The sequence below is a fragment of the Portunus trituberculatus genome, chromosome 19 (assembly GCF_017591435.1).
Source record: "Portunus trituberculatus isolate SZX2019 chromosome 19, ASM1759143v1, whole genome shotgun sequence".
In the NCBI taxonomy this organism is placed as follows: Eukaryota; Metazoa; Arthropoda; class Malacostraca; order Decapoda; family Portunidae; genus Portunus; species Portunus trituberculatus.
The window spans coordinates 12,795,938-12,813,437 of NC_059273.1; the positions used below are offsets into that span (position 1 = coordinate 12,795,938).

Consider the following 17,500-nt stretch of genomic DNA (forward strand, 5'->3'; position numbering starts at 1 on the left):
GAGAGAACAGGTGGCGCGGTCCTGGGAAGTGGAGCAAAAGGGCAGCTGGTATTGAAGGGAGTGGAGGCGTGCTGTGGCTGGAGTGAGGTTGAGAGGAGGGTAGTTCAAGATACTGAGTGATCACTCCGTGTCCCTACTACGTCACACACAACCAGGTGACGCGACGCTGCTCACCGCCACCTGCCACACATCACTCGTAATGAAACAATAAGGACAATGCAAAGGGCCAATTGATCTGCACAAGGCAGCTCCTGAACACTGAACTCTTTCTTTTGTCAGTTGTATAGTTGATAATATTGATTTGGTGAAAGTTTAAAGGGTAACTGAGAGACGGTAGTAACAATATGAGTGATTTTGTTCAGCTTAATTCGGTTTTTCTCTATTAAATGAATGAAAAAATCATAGCATTGCTAGTTATAGATCCATTTTAGAGTTTTAGTTACGTTTTCTTCTATAAAGTCATGCAGAACTGGTAATATAAAATAAAAATAACCACGTATTATCAGCTATTAATACTCGCAAATAAGACACAGAGGCACAGAAGGCTACTATATACACATTAATAACTCGAAGAAGGCGCTGAAGGCTAAATCACCAAGTCAATCTTTCATCTCACGGGTTTTACATCGTGTCCACTGCATCAGCCCCACTGAGCTGACGGGCGTGGCAGGCTGCAGGTCACACGCTTCCCTTGCCGGCCTGTTGTGGGCTGGGCGAGAGACGTAGAGTGGTGGATGGGAGAAGGGGGAGGTTGTCTAACATACTTATATCTTTTGATGCTTATTGGTTTAGTGAGGTGACTCGTGAATGTCTTGTCTACTTCAGTTCAAAGGTGGATATGTAGCACAAGGAACAGAGTTGACGTGTCTGTGTGTTCGTAGTTTTGAACTTATTACGTTAAAAAAAAATAGTTTATGTGATTGGATTTTATATGATTAGCTTTGATTCTTTTTATTTATTTCTTGACCGTGGGAAACCTACTCCATAAGGATGTTCAGTAAAGTGATTGAGGTTTACAATGCTTTTTCTATATTTCTTTAACCTACTCCAGTTCTCAGATCACTGTTCAGGAGAGTGATTAGAGTTTGAATGCTGTTCTGTATCTTTTTTACTTTCTAGCATTGGGAAAACAACTCCTGTTTTGAGATAGGAGTTATTATAGTTTTTACATTATGCTTCGTGTCTATTTAATCTCTAGGCATCTGGAAACGTAACTAGATGTAAAGGAATGAGGAGAAAGGAAGGAAAAAGTCTTCGTATATTACCATTATCGCTCTCATATTGCTAAGAGTTTTATTTTCTTCTCCACAAAGCGAGTAGGGAGGGAAGAGAAAGGAAAGCTACGTATATTAACATTATCATTCTCTTATTGCTGGCACTCAATGTTCTTTTTTCTCCTGCACAACGAATGAGGGAAAGGGAAAAAAACATGTATATTAACATTATTGTTCTCTTTTCGTATTCCCGACATTATATAAATACGAAAGGAAACAAAAAATATATTCATACTATTATTATTACTAGTATTGCTCGGATTTTTCTTTTCACAGAAGTAATGAAGGAAGACAAGAGAACTAATATTTGTGTTAGCATTATTACTTCTTTACTTTATTCTCCTAATCTCGGCATTAACATATTCATACTAACACAAACACAATTACTTTCTTTTATTGTTTCACATCAGCAAAACCAATGAAAGAAAAAGAAAGAAGGAAAACATTTGTACTAACATTATTACTCTTATTTGTTCTCATTTTTTTTTCTCGACATAGCATACTTGTATCCACTTAACATTATTTTAACAATCTATTATGTCTTTTCATCCTCAAAATTAGTAAATGGAAACTTAGTTATAGAAGAAAACACATTGAAATTATTACTCCATTAGGCTCCTTATTGTCTCTTCCTACATGCGTATTTATATAAACATTACCGTATTTTATCTTTTCTTTACCGTTGTACACAAAACCAACGAAGGAAAACATTGAAAAAGATTTCGCATAACATAGCTAATCTCTCAAATCTCACATAACATTACTAATCTCTCAAATCTCACATAACATTAATAATCCTCCTTGTGTTCACTTATTCTAGACACCAACTGGTTTATATAAAATTCAGGCCATTACTCACAGCTTTCTTTTTCCCATCGACAACATTGATAAAGTAAGACATAAAAACAAGAAGGAAACATTATGTACAGCCGGCTCTCTATTTGATGAAGCAGTTTTTATTCCTATTTTTTTAAAGAAAGCAAAATATCAACTTAATAGAAGATATACACGATAGTAGGTAAATATCACTGGCCAGAAGTCATGACGTGTAAATTAAATCTTCTCGTTTCTCAACCTCACTCCATTTTCTTTTGTTTTTTTTTATATGCATTCTTTTATATGAACTTTTATTTTTTTCATCAAGTTCACGTGTTTCTGAAATCGTATTTCTTTCCTTCTGATTTTTATTTTCTACTATTTTCTTTATGTTCTTTGTTTTACACCATCTTAATAAACGACACCTCGTTGTTATCTATTTATTTATTTATATATTCATCAACGCTATTCCCCTTCAATTCATCTTCTCCCAGCCACTAACCTCTGCCTTCCCTCCTTCCACAGGCGCTGCTGGCGGGACCTGAGGACGCTGCTGAGTATGGGGAGGACGTGATAGATCCCGGCAGTCGTGTCCTTCCTGACATGACTCTGGACAACCCGGGGGCTCACCTCTTTATTCTCACCACGACCAAGGTAAAGTGTGAAGTGATGCTCAAAATTTGCACTTACCTCTCTCTCTCTCTCTCTCTCTCTCTCTCTCTCTCTCTCTCTCTCTCTCTCTCTCTCATGTTTTTTTTTTTTATATATTTTTTTTTCTTCTTGTATGTGATTTTGTGGTGGTCGTGTTTTCGTCTCTCTCTCTCTCTCTCTCTCTCTCTCTCTCTCTCTCTCTCTCTCTCTCTCTCTCTCTCTCTCTCTCTCTCTCTCTCTCCACGACGTCATTGTCGTGAGTCTTCATTTGTGTTACACACACACACACACACACACACACACACACACACACACACACACACACACAGAGAGAGAGAGAGAGAGAGAGAGAGAGAGAGTGGTGATGTAGTGGTGCCGTGGTGATGTCAGGGACGCCACGCTGTACAGTGTGAAGCTCGGGGTGTATATTGGCCGTTCCTGTTATAACCCCTACTCCCCCACCATTTTTTTTTTTCTTCCTTTTTTCCTTTTTTTTTTTCCTCTCTGCTGGCACGGCGCGGGTGTCACAAACTGCTCCATAAACAGCGTGCTGGCCTCCCTCCCTCCAACCTGCACGGAATACGGACTGTCCACACACACACACACACACACACACACACACACACACACACACACACACACACACACACACACACACACACACACACACACACAGAGGGACCAATAAAGTGTTGCTATGGTACCCGTGGTGATGGTGGTGGTGGTGGTGGTGGTGGTAGTGGTAGTGGTCATTGGGACTATACAGAGCAATGTTCCTCCTCTTCAGCTTCTTCGTTTTCTTGTCTCTGTTCTTTTTTTTTTTTTTTTTTGGTGTGTGTGTGTGTGTGTGTGTGTGTGTGTGTGTGTGTGTGATGAATTTGGTGTTTTCTCCGTTCTTTTGTGTTGTGAGTGTGGTGGAAAGACGGTGTTGTGGTGGTGTACTGGTGGTGTCAGAAGGTCATGGTGAGGAATAGAGTTTTGTGGATTGGGATAGTGATGGTGGTGGTGGTGTTTGTGAGAAATTTGTAAGGGGTGATGTTGGTGAGTGGAGCTTTGTGGTGGTAATGTTTATAATGATAGTGGGTGGTGAGCTTTGTGAGTGAAGATTGTTGATGTGGGGAGTGGTGGTGGTGGTGGTGGTGAGACGCCAGTAAGATTTTATCAGGCAAACCAAACCTCGCCCAAGGGAAGAGGGATCTAAATGCTCTTACACATCCCTCCTCCTATCTCTTTCCATTACCATCATCCACTATTTTCCTCCTCCTCCTCCTCCTCCTCCTCCTCCTCCTCCTCCTCCTTCTCTTGCTCGCATGATAGCTTCGATAATTACGTGAATTTAAATTGCTCGTATTATAGAAAGACGAAAATAATTGTGAATGATGGCCAGACGGGAAGCCGCTCGTGTGTGTGTGTGTGTGTGTGTGTGTGTGTGTGTGTGTGTGTGTGTGTGGGGCTGCAGCGGGTCGAGTTAGACATGAGCGTATTGTTCTCTTATTTAGTATGATGTCCTGACCACCCCTGGGCTGCTACCTGCCTCTAGAGAGAGAGAGAGAGAGAGAGAGAGACCTGCTTCACACACACACACACACACACACACACACACACACACACACACACACACACACACACACACACACACACACACACACTTCATCTCCTTCTTTGCCTTGTATTTCGTGGTGCAAAGACCCGCCCTCATCTAGCCATTTGCTATTCCCTGTGTTGCTCGCGTGCACACTCGTATTTTACGCCGGATATGACGGCTGGAAAATAAGTACCGAGGCGCCGGAAAATAAGTAGCTTGAGAGGGAAACACTTGGTCCGCCTCCGCCTTTCTCTCCTCCTTCAGAAAACATTAATTCCTAACAGATCTGGGAGCGTCGGAGAGACGCGCCCCATCCATCATCGTTTTTTCCTTCTCTCTCTCTCTCTCCCTCTTTGTGCGCGTCACTTTGTGTATCTGGTGTGTAGAGCGGTAATGCTGGGCGGAGGGGCGGCAGGGAGGCAGGGCCGGCGGGAAGGCAGCTCCTGTCAGGCCCGGAGGCAGTCTGTCCAGGAGGTGGGGCGCCGCGCCTCTCTGCCCGGTTAGTAATGCACCGGCAAGGCGGTGGGAGGAGAAAGGCTAAGTGTTGTTTGAAGAGATACACACCAACGCAAGAAAAGGAAGCTCCATTTTCTTTTGAGTGAGGAGATTTTAATGTGAGGGTTTATGAAGCCGCTCCTCAGACCCTCTTGTGCGCTCAAAGGGTAAATTTTCCGGCCCGCTTTTCGTACCTGGAAGATGGCTTTGCGGTCCGCGCCCCGCTCTGCATCGCGCCGCCTCGTCAGGGCCGCGGCAAGCCAGGTAGGCGGAGGAACGGAAGCTGCCGTGTTTAAGTGGGTCACCAGGAAAGGTTGTGGAGGGATTTGGAGCAGGTGTGTGGCGGGCCCAGGTGCGCGGCGGCTCCTGCGGTCCTTCTGTGGAGGAGACCAGCTGGATATAAGCTGTGGATTACGCGGTCCTTTCCCCATCCTGGTCCTTCATCCCTCATGCCGCTGGTCAGCCGCTGAGACAAGACACGAAGAGGCGGACCACTGTGTGTGTTTGTGTGCGCTTAGTGACCAATCTTCCTTCGCCTTCCGCTGCTCATTTCTCCCCCCTTGCTGTTTTCTTTATAAAGCCCGTGCAGCTGTCTGGTCTTCCTTCTGCATCCTCAAAGCATGAGGCGCCCTCTCGTGTTCTTGTGTCTGCTGGCCAAGGCTCCCGTCCTTCTGACCCTCTAGCTTAATTTTTTTTTTCTTTTTTTCTCAGCGATATCCATTTCCATCACGTTTTTTTCTCATTTTTTTTTCTGGCGTGTGCGAGAGGAAGGAGAAAGTTTTCTTGCACCCATCGCTTTTAGTTCTTGTTTCATCCTCATCGCATCGTCTTTTTTTTCTAGTCATCTCTCCCTCTTGCTCCTCCTACTTCTCCAGTATCCCATGGGCTTGGTCGCTCCCACCGTCTCCGCGCCTCCCAGCCCTGGCCGCTCCTTATCAGCGTCCCACATCGGGCCCTCGTTTCACTCCTAGAATGTCAAGCTGCCCTGCGTGCTTGGGTCCGTCCAGCACCCGTCCATCCGTCCTGGCGTCAAAATTCCTCCATCGAATAATCTTTCTTGTTGACTCGGGAATTTCCATGCGTTGACTGACAGAGGGAGTGGATCGCCTCTAGTGGATCGTCCTCTTTATCCTCTCCTCCTCCTCTTCCTCCTCCTCTTGGTTTGTTTAGTCTGAAGAACCCCTGCCTGTGATCGCTGGCCGTGAGTGATTTGCGTCGTGCGTGGCGAGTCCTGGCGAAAGATCAAATCTCCAGACAAACAACAAGGAGAAGGAGGAGGATGGAGAGAAGGAAGAGGCGACGAAGGAAGAAGGTGGTGGAGGATGATGGAGAGTAGGGAAGAGAAGAAAAATAGGGAAAAGAAGAGAAGATATAGAACAATAGATACAAGGAAGAGGTGACGAAGGAAGAGGATGGTGGGTGGAGTAGGATGGAGAATAAGAAGAGAATGAAAATAGAAAAAAGAAAAGAAGATACAGGAGAATGGATACAAGGAAGAGGCGACGGAAGAAGAAAGAGGGAGATGGTGGTAAGGAGGAGGAGGAGGCGGAAGGGGAGGCCAAGGGTGTGCCGTGCCTTGTAGATTAACTTAGGACGGGCGAGAGGACACGGGCGGGACAAGAAGAGGTTAATTTTATTCAGCGTCTTTTTAGCAGCATAAGTGGGAAATCATGTCAGCAGGATGGAGCTTGGGCGAGGAGAAATTACTGGGGAGGGAAGGAGAGACGGGGCGGGGAGGAGGGAAGATAACAGAAGGAAGAAGAGACATAGGAGAAAGAGGAGGAGGAGAAGGAGGAGGAGGAAGATATTATCGTGAAAGTCTTGTCCTCTCCAGACCTCCCCGGGCCTCTGTTGTTTTAGCCTTGTTCCATCTCCTTGTGTCATCTCTCCCTTCTCTGTCTCACCCATCACCACTCACAACTCCTCCCTCTCCACCCTCCCCTAACACTCAGCCAGCGCCACCCAAAGCAAGTGACTGAGATCATTCCTTCTCGTCCTTTGAAATTGGCTGCTCCGATCTCGACCCCCTGACCCAATCTCTTAGCCTCGTTTAGTCCAGTGGCGTCTCGTGAACCCGTCAGTGTGTCCCTTCTGTCTTCCTCACGTCAGGACTGCAATGTATTTCTCTCTATCTCCTCGGGTCGTCATCAGTGTCGTCCCGGATTCTGTCTTGTGTTTGTTCCCTTCCTCTCAGTTGTACTAGTTCCTGATTCTCTCCTCTTCCTCTTCTTCTTCCTCTTCCTCCTACTTCCTCCTTCCTCCTTCATCCTTCCTCCTTCCTACACCACTTGTCTTGCTGTTTCTCTGTTGTCACTTGTTGCTTAGCGAGTGTTGGATGGTGTTAACATTTGCTGCTGAGAGAGAGAGAGAGAGAGAGAGAGAGAGAGAGAGAGAGAGAGAGAGAGAGAGAATAAAGCTCACACTCACATTTTTTTCTTTATGTGTAATGTTTTTTTTTTAAGAATGTTTAGTTCCAGACTGGTTTCCTGTCTCCTCCTCCTCCTCCTCCTCGTCTCCCTTCCTTCCTCAACAGGATTCAGAATTATTTACCTCAAAGTTTTGTCTTCTGTTCGTTTTGTTCAGTAAAAAGCAAAGTTGTGTTCCTTCGCTGAGAATTTTGAGCTTACAATGTTTTTATCCCTGAGCTGTAGCGGCGGCGTCGATGGCGGTGGCGGTGGTGGAGGCGGCGGTGGTAATGGTGGTGGTGGCGGTGGTGGCGGTGGTAGTGGTGGTGGTGGTGGTGGCGGTGTGCGTGCTGGCATGCAAACAAACTTACTAAATCAGCAAACTGTTTTATCTTGCATACCCAAATGTAGTCAGACAAGGGAAATTGGCCACGAGCCGAGGTAGGTAGACAGACAGACAGACATACAAAGAGAGAGATATAGACAGACACACAGAGAAACCAGTAAGGAACAGACAGACAGACAGGTGGACATGGTGATACAAAGCAAGATACGAAGGAAAATAAGACAAAGATAAAAAAAATAATTGCAGAAGTATCGTTTTTTTTCTTATCCAGTAAAAAATAGATGTGCAAATTGTACTTTGAAAATCACCATTCATCTCTATTATTATTATTATTATTAGTATTATTATTATTAGTAGTAGTATTAGTATTATTATTATTGTTATTATTATTATCATTGTTTTTATTTTTATTATTATTGTTATTATTATTATTATTATTATTATTATTATTGTTCTTGTTGTTGTTGCTGTTATTATCACTGCTACTACTATTACTACCTCTACGTCTACATCTACTTCGACTTCGACTTCGACTTGGACTTCGACTACAACTACTACTACTACTACTACTACTACTACTACTACTGCTGCTGCTGCTGATGCTGATGCTGCTGCTGCTACCACCACCACCACCACCACCACCACCACCACCACCACCACCACTTCCACTACTAACGGAGAATAAAAGACATCACATATCAAAACCACTCCTTCGTCAGAACAACCTACCTTCGTCAGAATATTTCACACCGTGTCTTTCTTCCTATCAAAATCCTGCTTTCTTCTGAATCCTTCGCGTCCCAAACCCGCAGTTAAGGATCCTGCTATTTCTAAAGGATACTCAAGTTCCTGCCGCAGCCACGTCCTTGTAATTTTAAGGATATTTAAGGTACTCTTCCTGCAGGTGACGTTGAGTGGCGCCTGCGTGTGTTATCCCTCTTCTTGGTGACTTGAGAGTGCCGCCAAATTAACTTTAAAATATTTTTGCTGAAGATATACATACTCTCTCTCTCTCTCTCTCTCTCTCTCTCTCTCTCTCTCTCTCTCTCTCTCTCTCTCTCTCTCTCTCTCTCTCTCTCTCTCTCTCTCTCTCTCTCGTTCTTTATTCAGTCTTCGTTTTAGTCTCCCCACATTTGTTTTTTTTTACGTTCTTTTGTTTTGTTGTTTCCAGTGTTTTTAAAAGTATTTCTGGTGTTATTTTTGTTCATATTTTTTTTTATGTTTGTGTGTGTGTGTGTGTGTGTGTGTGTGTGTGTGTGTGTGTGTGTGTGTGTGTGTGTCTTTTCTCCTCCTCTTTCTCCTTCTCTCGTTTAAAAAAAAATTGAGAGAGAGAGAGAGAGAGAGAGAGAGAGAGAGAGAGAGAGAGAGAGCATAGTCGAGTGTTTTGTTATGAAGATACTTGAGAGGTGGCGAGAGAGAGATGCGGCAGTCTCTCTCTCTCTCTCTCTCTCTCTCTCTCTCTCTTTGTGGCACCTTACTGTACCTCATCACCTTTCACTCACGTCCCTTCTCTTCAAGCCTTTGACCCACGCCCCTCTCACGCCCTTATGCCACTCCCCCCCACCTACGCCTCTCCCTCACGCCCTTCCATCACGGCCATAATCCACCACGCACACCTTCATCGCGCCCACACCTTCCTCGCGCCTGCCTTGCACGCCCACGCCCTGTCATCACGTTTTCTGTTGGACGTTCACCTTAAGCCCACAAAGAAAACGGTAATCTCTGAATCGTGGTTGTAAAGGTTGTAATGTGTGATGGTGATTGAAATGTGTAGTAAGGTAATGGTTTTATTTGTGGTGAGAATAGTTTTTTTTTTACATTTTTTTTCTCGATATTTTATTTGTTTTCAGTAGAAATTATTTATCTTTTTTTTTATTTAATTTTAAGATATGATTATAGAGGCAAGTTGTGAGGAGTAATATAGTAGCAATGTGGCGCAGGTTAGAGGACGCTGTATGAATAAGTTAAGTTAGGTGAGGTCAGGTCAGGTTAGCAATTTTTTTTTTCTATTGATTTTCGATTGTTAAGAATAAGTTGAGTAAGAGTAAGCAAACTGACGAGGATTGGGTTAAGTTAGGTTAAGTTAAATTTAGGTTTGTCAGAATCATGAGAGGTAGTAAATAAAAGTAAGCATCGGTGTGGCGCAGGCTGGTTGGTGTTGTTAGGTTAGGTTAGGTTCGGTTACGTTAGTTAAGTTTGGCTAAGTTGTTAATGATTATGAGAATTAATAAGATAAGAGTCAGCATCACTGGAGTTAGCTGTTCGGTGCTACTGGATGAGGTTAGATTTGTAATAGTAACGATAAGAGTCACCAGAATAAGAGTAGAGGGATCAGTGTGGCTTATGCTGGTGGGTGCCGTCACTGTTGGGCGTCCATGACCACAATCTGGCCGCAATCCCGTAGTTTCCCTGGAGGCTGCACGGCGCTACTCCTCGCCCGATGATTGATAAACGAGAGACAGTTTTCCGAGTGGGCAGGCGAGTTGATTGATTGAGGGTTGACAGCTTATGGACTGTGGACACACGGTCGGAATATTGGCAGTAATGGCCCGCTTTTTGTGTGTAGGCGCCCTGGGCATCGGGATAGAGGGGCGGGAGGAGTAGAGATGGAGGAAGGTGTGGTTGGTAGGTGGTGTTCGGATGAGGTGGTGTGGTGGGCTGGTCCCTGGTTATTATGGGAAGTGGGCAGGATGTTGTGGGTATGGATAGCTACGGGCGGGTATGGGTGGGTATGCGTGGGTATGGGAAGCCCTAGAGGGTAGATAGGTAAGGCAGTGATGGAAGGTATGTATGTGTGTTTGTAGATAGGTAAGGAAGGAAGATTATGCTTGGAAATGTAGTGGGATGGAGGGGAGAAATTGCGAGGAGGAGGTCGAGGTAAGCTTCTAATGATGTGCTTTGCTGGGGGAGAAGTTAAAGCCCAAAGGAACCTCAAAGCAAAGTTAGAGGAAACCCAAATACGGAGGAAGCTCAGAGGAAGCCCAAAGGAAGCCCAGAGTTCCATTCATTAATAACTGGTGCCTATAGTGGTGGTGGTGGTGGTGGTGGTCGAGAGGGATAATTGCTTCTTCGATGCCGTTACTGCCCGTGTGTGTGTGTGTGTGTGTGTGTGTGTGTGTGTGTGTGTGTGTGTGTGTGTGTGTGTGTGTGTGTTCCCTCCTCCCTGCGGCGTGGTAGCAAAATCCATAAAATATTAGCTTATGGTTGTTGGTTGACAGATCCCTTCTACTCCAGCCTCGTCTTGCCGTTTATAGTTAATATCACGTTTCTCTCTCTCTCTCTCTCTCTCTCTCTCTCTCTCTCTCTCTCTCTCTCTCTCTCTCTCTCTCTCGAAGGATGCTCCCCGCCTTTCGTGTCCCCGCTTCATCCTTCGTGCGTTCCCTTGCTGTGGACCGAGCGTACCATTTCAAGAGGTTGTCGCCGCCACAATGAAGGCGGAGTGCCGAGCCGCCGCGATTTGTCAGATGGGAGAGAATGGTACGGGCAGTAATTATCCGGGCATTGATGGATCCTAAAGAACTTCCCCCGTGAATACATCAACATTTTTTTTCCACACCGAGGCGAGGGAAGAGCGCGGCGACAAAAGACGGCTGTAAAAAAGGGACTCAGGATTCAGTAAGTCACCTCGACACAAAGACAACATTGTGCCAGTCGCGCCCGGGGAAGAATAGTCCATGATGAGGAGACTGACTACGGCTAGGGAGACTGACTGACTGACTGGCAGGGAGGGGCGAGGGGCGGACAGGACCTGGGACTGGGACAGGAGCCTTTAGGGGACTTAGCATTGGGGACAAGCACTAAAGGAGGAGTGAGAGAGGAGGACTGTGGCAGTGAATGAAGACTAGACACTTGATGGGACAGAGACGAGGGGCGTGACGGGCTCCTGAACGAAGCCCGGAGAGTGAGACGTGGCGTGTAAGTTTATTTACGGCACCATTTCCCTTGTCCTATTCCCTCCTGCACGCCCGTACCCTCAGAGAACCGTCAGGGCGGCGAGGAGATTCCAGCACCGTCAGGAGGAGGAGGAGGAGAGGGAGTCAGAAGGTATACAGACACCTCCCTGCGCAACTTTTCCTGTTAGACGCCAAGCTAAGCCGATTTTTGTGAGCCCCTTTTGTTCGTCCTCACGCTGCGGGGATTCTCTCGACGCTTCCGACAAGTAAGAGAGGATTTAAAAATGTTAATTAGCCACCATCCTCCCGCCCTCCTCCCGCCCATCACTTGAATACACCCACGGCACGCCCGCCCGCCCATTCTTCCCTCATATAGATAGAGTACGAATGAAAGACGAAGAGAAAGACAAAGAGAGACAGGAAATAAGGGGAGCTGAGACAAAGAGGAGCAAGGAAACAAGGGGAGGTGAAGTGGAAAGAGGTTTTGGAGTATAAGTGAGGGAGTAAGAGGGGACAGGAGTAATAGGAGAGAGTCGAGGTGGTGAGTGTGGCGGTGTTGCGGCCAAGGGTAAGGGGAGACCGAGGCGAGAGGTGGTGCAGGTCAGAATCGAGAGGAGAAAGTTTGAGGGGAAGAGGACGCCGCGGGAGGGGGAAAAATTAAACGACTGGAGGGGAAAAACAACAACAAAATGCCAGAAAGTGTGTGTGCGGGAGTGTCTGGATGTGTGTGTGTGTGTGTGTGTGTGTGTGTGTGTGTGTGTGTGTGTGTGTGTGTGTGTGTGTGTGTGTGTCTTAAGAGAGGAAAAATTTTAAACGCACAACATAAACACAACTTAAAATAATTACACGAGAAATTGATTAACAAGATTAAAATTGTAGCTTAACATCCTGCTGTCCTTCATATACTACTTGAAGCTACTCTGAGAAGACTCCATCCTCCTCCTCCTCCTCCTCTTCCTCTTCCTCCTCTTCTTCTGTGTAGCAGCATCATTTAACACCAAAGCCTTCTCGTCTCGTTCTTTTAATGTGGTTGTTTAGACAGAGAGAGAGAGAGAGAGAGAGAGAGAGAGAGAGAGAGAGAGAGAGAGCGGTAACACACTAGTCCCCGATGACCTAAGACTACTGAAAAAAAAGGGAGAAAGGAAAGAAAAAACATTAAGACATTCTCTTAATATATATTCTCTCTCTCTCTCTCTCTCTCTCTCTCTCTCTCTCTCTCTCTCTCTCTCTCTCTCTCTCTCTCTCTCTCTCTCTCTCTCTCTCTCTCTCTCTCTCTCTCTCTCTCTCTCTCTCTCTCTCTCTCTCTCTCTCTCTCTCTCTCTCTCTCTCTCTCTCTCTCTCTCTCTTGCCCATTTTTGCTGGCCATTTTTTCCCTTCTCTTTTCGCTCCGTTTTTTCCTTCCTTTCCCGTCCAATTTTCCTCATGAATGGGCGGCAAGACAGTGCTGGGCCGCCGCTGCTCATGTCCATCAGGCTTTTTTTTCCTCTTTTCTTCCTTTCCTTCCTCTCCTGTCTCTTCCACACCCTCCTCTCCCTCTTTCCCTTCCTCCCTCCCTCTCTTCCTGTCTTTCATGCCTAGCTCCGTGATCTTCATTTCTTGACAGGAGGAAAGAGGCTGTGCGGAAACCAGGGAGAGAGGAAGTGGGAAAGAGAGAGGCAGGGAGTGTGAGTGAGAGGGACAGGGAGGGGCTGCGTCTGTTCTTGTGCTGTGTAGGGAAGAAAAAGAAGGAGGGAGAGAAGGAAGCCAGGAAGGAAGGCGTGTCTGGTTCTCTCTGCTGGTAACAATGATGCTTCGTTTCAAAGGAATTACAGTTCTTAGGATTTTTTTTTTCTTCTCCTTAAAGTGATTTGTTCCCGTTTTTTTGTGGGCGTGCGGCTGACAGGAATATCACTTTATTTGATTCATTTGTCTTTTCTTTCTCTGGAGTCCGGAACGTGACGGAACGATTCGATTAAGTCCGCGTGGTGAGCAAAAAAAGCGAGGAGGAAAAGTAACGTTTTTTATGTCCTTTTCTAAAACCCAGGACTGATGGATGTTTTCTTAAAGGGATTAGAAAAATTTTGCATGTTTTTACTTCGTTTGTGTGTGTGTGTGTGTGTGTGTGTGTGTGTGTGTGTGTGTGTGTGTGTGTGTGTGTGTGTGTGTGTGTGTGTGTGTGTGTGCGTGTGGTCGGAAGAAGACAAGAGAGGAGAGGATGTGTTTTCGAAAAAGGAATTGGGGAGTAAAAGTTTCACCGCAGGAAGACGAAAGAAAAAGAAGGTCTGTTTTCTGAAAGGCATTAAGGAGAGTAGAGAAAGTTTTCATACATGAAGAGGAATTGTTTTTCTTAAAGAATTCAGGATTATTTTTTGCCCTTTTTAATTCCGAGAAGACTAATTGTTTTTCTGGAAGGAGTTGAAGAGGATTTTTTCTGTTTTTCCGAAGAGAGACTTGAGAGTAACAGTGACGAGGTGGACGAGACTGAGGGAAACGTAAAAGTGGTGACGTTGAGGTTAGAGGTAGCAAAGGTGATGTGGACGGGGAAGAGATGGTAATAGAGGTGAGATGCGGATGTTAAAAGTCAAAACTCACCCTTAGCTGTGCACCACAGGCCGCCCATGCACCGCCAAGTGACCTGCACCCATCCACTACCTTTCCTCCCCCTCCCCCTTGATCGTCCAGCGTGTGTTCCCGGGAGGCAGCAAATATTTGGGTTTTCACTCCACTCCAAGACGCTGCTCCGGGTTTGTGTCCACACGTTGCGGCGGTTAGGGGCTGCAGGGAGGAGGTCTGATGGGGCATGGCGAGGGCTGATGCTGGTGGAAACCTCTTGAAGCTGTTGGAAGTAGGTTTTTGTGGTTTATGGTGGCTAGTGGGGCTGAGATAAAGGTAGGATAGTACTGGTTGTTGTGGGGGTTTCAAGATGACCGATACAGAAGTTTGGTGAGGGCTTGAGGGGTAGAGACAGGACAGTACTGGGTGTAGGGCTGAGAGGAGGCCCGGTACTGGGCTCTGGTTGGGTCTTGAGTGGGCAGAAATAGGACAGTACTGGGTGTGGGGCTGAAGGTGTGAAGGAATGGGAGTTGGTAGGAACATCACGTAGGGAAGAGTAGAGGTAAGGGAGAGGTGGAGAAGGTGGGGGAGTGTTTAGGGCGGTGGCTGTGTGTTTGTGAGGGGAGAGGGGGAGAGGACTGGATCTCACCTGGACACAACTTCGCTTCTCTTCTTTCACCTTGCCTCACCTGCCATGGAGACGCCCCACCGCATCTCCCTGTTCCCCTTCCTCCCCTCACAGCCAGGTGTTTGTGGAGGGTAGGGTAGGGGAGGGAGAGGGTAGGGGATAAAAGGACACGAAAAGTGGAAGTGAAAGAAGAGAGGGAGAGACAGAGAACGATGTAGAATGTTGGTTTGTGTGAAAGGAGGATGAGATGTGGTCGTGATGAAAGAGGAGGAGGAGGAGGGAGGAGGAAGGAAGGAAGGAAGGAGGAATGAAAAGTGGCTGGACCGGAAAGAGATATGACGAAGACCATCACCTCTTCACCTCTTACTCCCCATCTCCCCACCCCTCACCTTGACCCTCCCCGCATCTATCCCTATCCCCACCCCCACCACCACCACCAGCAGGGGTCAGGGCCTAACGATGACCATTACCACGGTTGCCGCCACTCTCAGGCAACCCACAGAATGGGCGCCACTTCCACTCCCCTACATCCCCTTCATTCCTCCCCTTCCTCTTTGCTTTCATCTCTCCTTCCTATTCTCTCGCTTTTCCCAATTTGCTTTGTTTTTCTGCCTTATTCTATTTTTTTCTCTATTTTTTTTCTTGCTTATTCTATTTTTTTCCTCTATTTTTTTTATTTTCTCTTTTTTTTCTGGCTTATTCTGGTTTTTACTGATATTTTTTTCCTTGCTTTTTAATTTCTTTCTCCTATATTTTATTTTTTCATATTTTCTTCATTTCTCCTCTTCTTTACTAACTCGCCCTTTGCACTTCTACTTTTTTATCTCTCTTCCTTCATTTGTTAATGCACTTCTTCCCCTCTTTACTAATCTACCCTCATTTTCCTCTCACTCCTTATCCCTTTCTCCTCTTTCTTCCCCTCTAATTTCCCACACACTGCACTAACCTCTCGCTTTCCCTCCTTTCTCTCACTCTTACTCTTCCGACTCGGTTCTCCTTCCCATTTGTTCACGTATCACCCCATCCCTCTCACTTCTCCCTCTCTTTTTCTTTCCTCTCCCTTTCGCAGTTCGACGCGTTTCCTCCACCCCCTGTTTGTTGAGGAAAATATCTGGGGGTGAATCTTTCCCTCCTTCCTTATGCCTCGCTGGTTTCCTTTGGCCGGGCTGACGAAGGAGGCGACGAAGAAGGAGACAGTGACACAGAAGGAGGGAAGAAAGGAGGGTAGGAAAGAGAGAAAAGTAAGGGACACATTATTTCTGATATACTCTACAATAGAAGGGAAGGAGGAATGAAAACAAAAGGGAAAAGGAAGGAGTGGTGTAGAGAAGAAGGAAATAAGGAGGGAAGGAAGGAGGGGAAAGTAAGAGAGACATTATTTCTGATATACTTTACAATAGAACGGAAGAAGGAAGAAAACAAAAGGAAGAAGGAAGGAATGGTGTAGGGAAGTAGGAAAATAATGGAAAGGAAGAATTAACTGGTGAAGGGGAAATAAAGGAAGATCTTAATTGAAGGAAGAAGAAAAAAGTGGATGAAGAAAAGGAAAAAATAAAAGTATAGGATGTGAAGAAGGTACGTAGAGAAATTAATGAGATTTAGAAGCGTATAGTAAAAAAAAGAAGTGGGAGAGTTATAAAAAAGGAAGAGAAACAAGAATAAGTGAGATAAGGAAAGTTGGATGAAGAAAATTATAAAGAGACGGAAATAGAAAAAAGGAGAATGAAGAAAAAAAATTTGGTCTAGAGGAGAAATGAATGAAAGAGAAAAAAGAATGAAGGAATGTAGGGAAGGTTAGACATAAGGAGGGACGGAAAGGGAGACACTAGGAGGGAGGGAGGGAGGGAGCCTGTCTCGTTATGGTTTGTGAGCAGTAACTAGGACTAAAGAGCAGGTGTTTCTAAGGGTGATATAACTTCTCTCCCTCTCTCCATTGCCTCCTCTTCTCTCCTTCCTCTCCTCTTGAACCCCTCCTGTTCCCTTCTCATCCTTCTCTTCTCTACCAACATTCACTCTCACCTTTCTTTCTTCTCCCTTGTCTTCTGCTTTTCTTCTTTTCTTTTCTCTTTTCTTTTCTTCTCTTTTTTCTTCTTTTCTTCTATTATATTCGTACTGTTGATAATTTAAAGGAGAAGGAAAAACAGTTCGTAGATGACCTGGTAATTTGTGTGTGTGTGTGTGTGTGTGTGTGTGTGTGTGTGTGTGTGTGTGTGTGTGTGTGTATGCAGGGTGACAGTGAATAATGGAGACACACGGACAGAGAGAGGAATGTTTATGCTTGATTTGAATAATGTAAAAAATAGTTAGTTTTATATTCTTGTTTGACTGTTGCTTTTTTTATCCTCCTCTTCCTTTTCGTCTTCCTCTTCCTCCTGTTCTTCTTCCTAATGTTCCTCTGCGTCTTCCATTTCTTCTTTAATTCTTTCTCATCCTCGTCCACAAAAGGATGCTCAGGACAATCCATTTCTCCTCCTCCTCCTCCTCCTCCTCCTCCTCCTCCTCCTCCTCTTCCAGAAAAGGATGCGCAGGACAGGTGGCTGGGAGCAGGGTCACCTCCTCCTCCTCCTCCTCCTCCTCCTCCTCCTCTTCCTCCTCCTCCACCTTAACATGCATGATATGATGATTTTATTCAATTAATGCAGAGGCAATTATGAAGACGCAGCCGTGTGTTCCTCGGCGGCGCCTGCTTGTAACGAATTACTTGTTTTAATGCTTCCCTCTTTCCTCCTACCTGTTCTTCCCTCCCTCCTTCTCTCCCTCCCTCCTACTTCCTCCCTCCCTCCCCCCCGCGACATGATAGTTTATTATTAAGTAACCTACCTTCTTCCTTCCCATGTTGTGTTGTCTCTCTCTCTCTCTCTCTCTCTCTCTCTCT

At 45.6% G+C, this 17,500-nt stretch overlaps 1 protein-coding gene across 5 annotated transcripts in view; it reads left to right on the top strand.

Annotated features, from left to right (window-relative positions):
* The window catches only part of LOC123506372 (plexin-B-like), a 409,390-nt gene that overhangs the window by 215,914 nt on the left and 175,976 nt on the right, over positions 1-17,500 (top strand). For all 5 annotated transcript variants that reach the window (XM_045258439.1, XM_045258441.1, XM_045258442.1 and 2 more), the window contains exon 4: positions 2,616-2,744. In XM_045258439.1, coding sequence (XP_045114374.1) covers positions 2,616-2,744 — 129 coding nt within the window. The remainder of the gene's footprint in view (positions 1-2,615; positions 2,745-17,500) is intronic.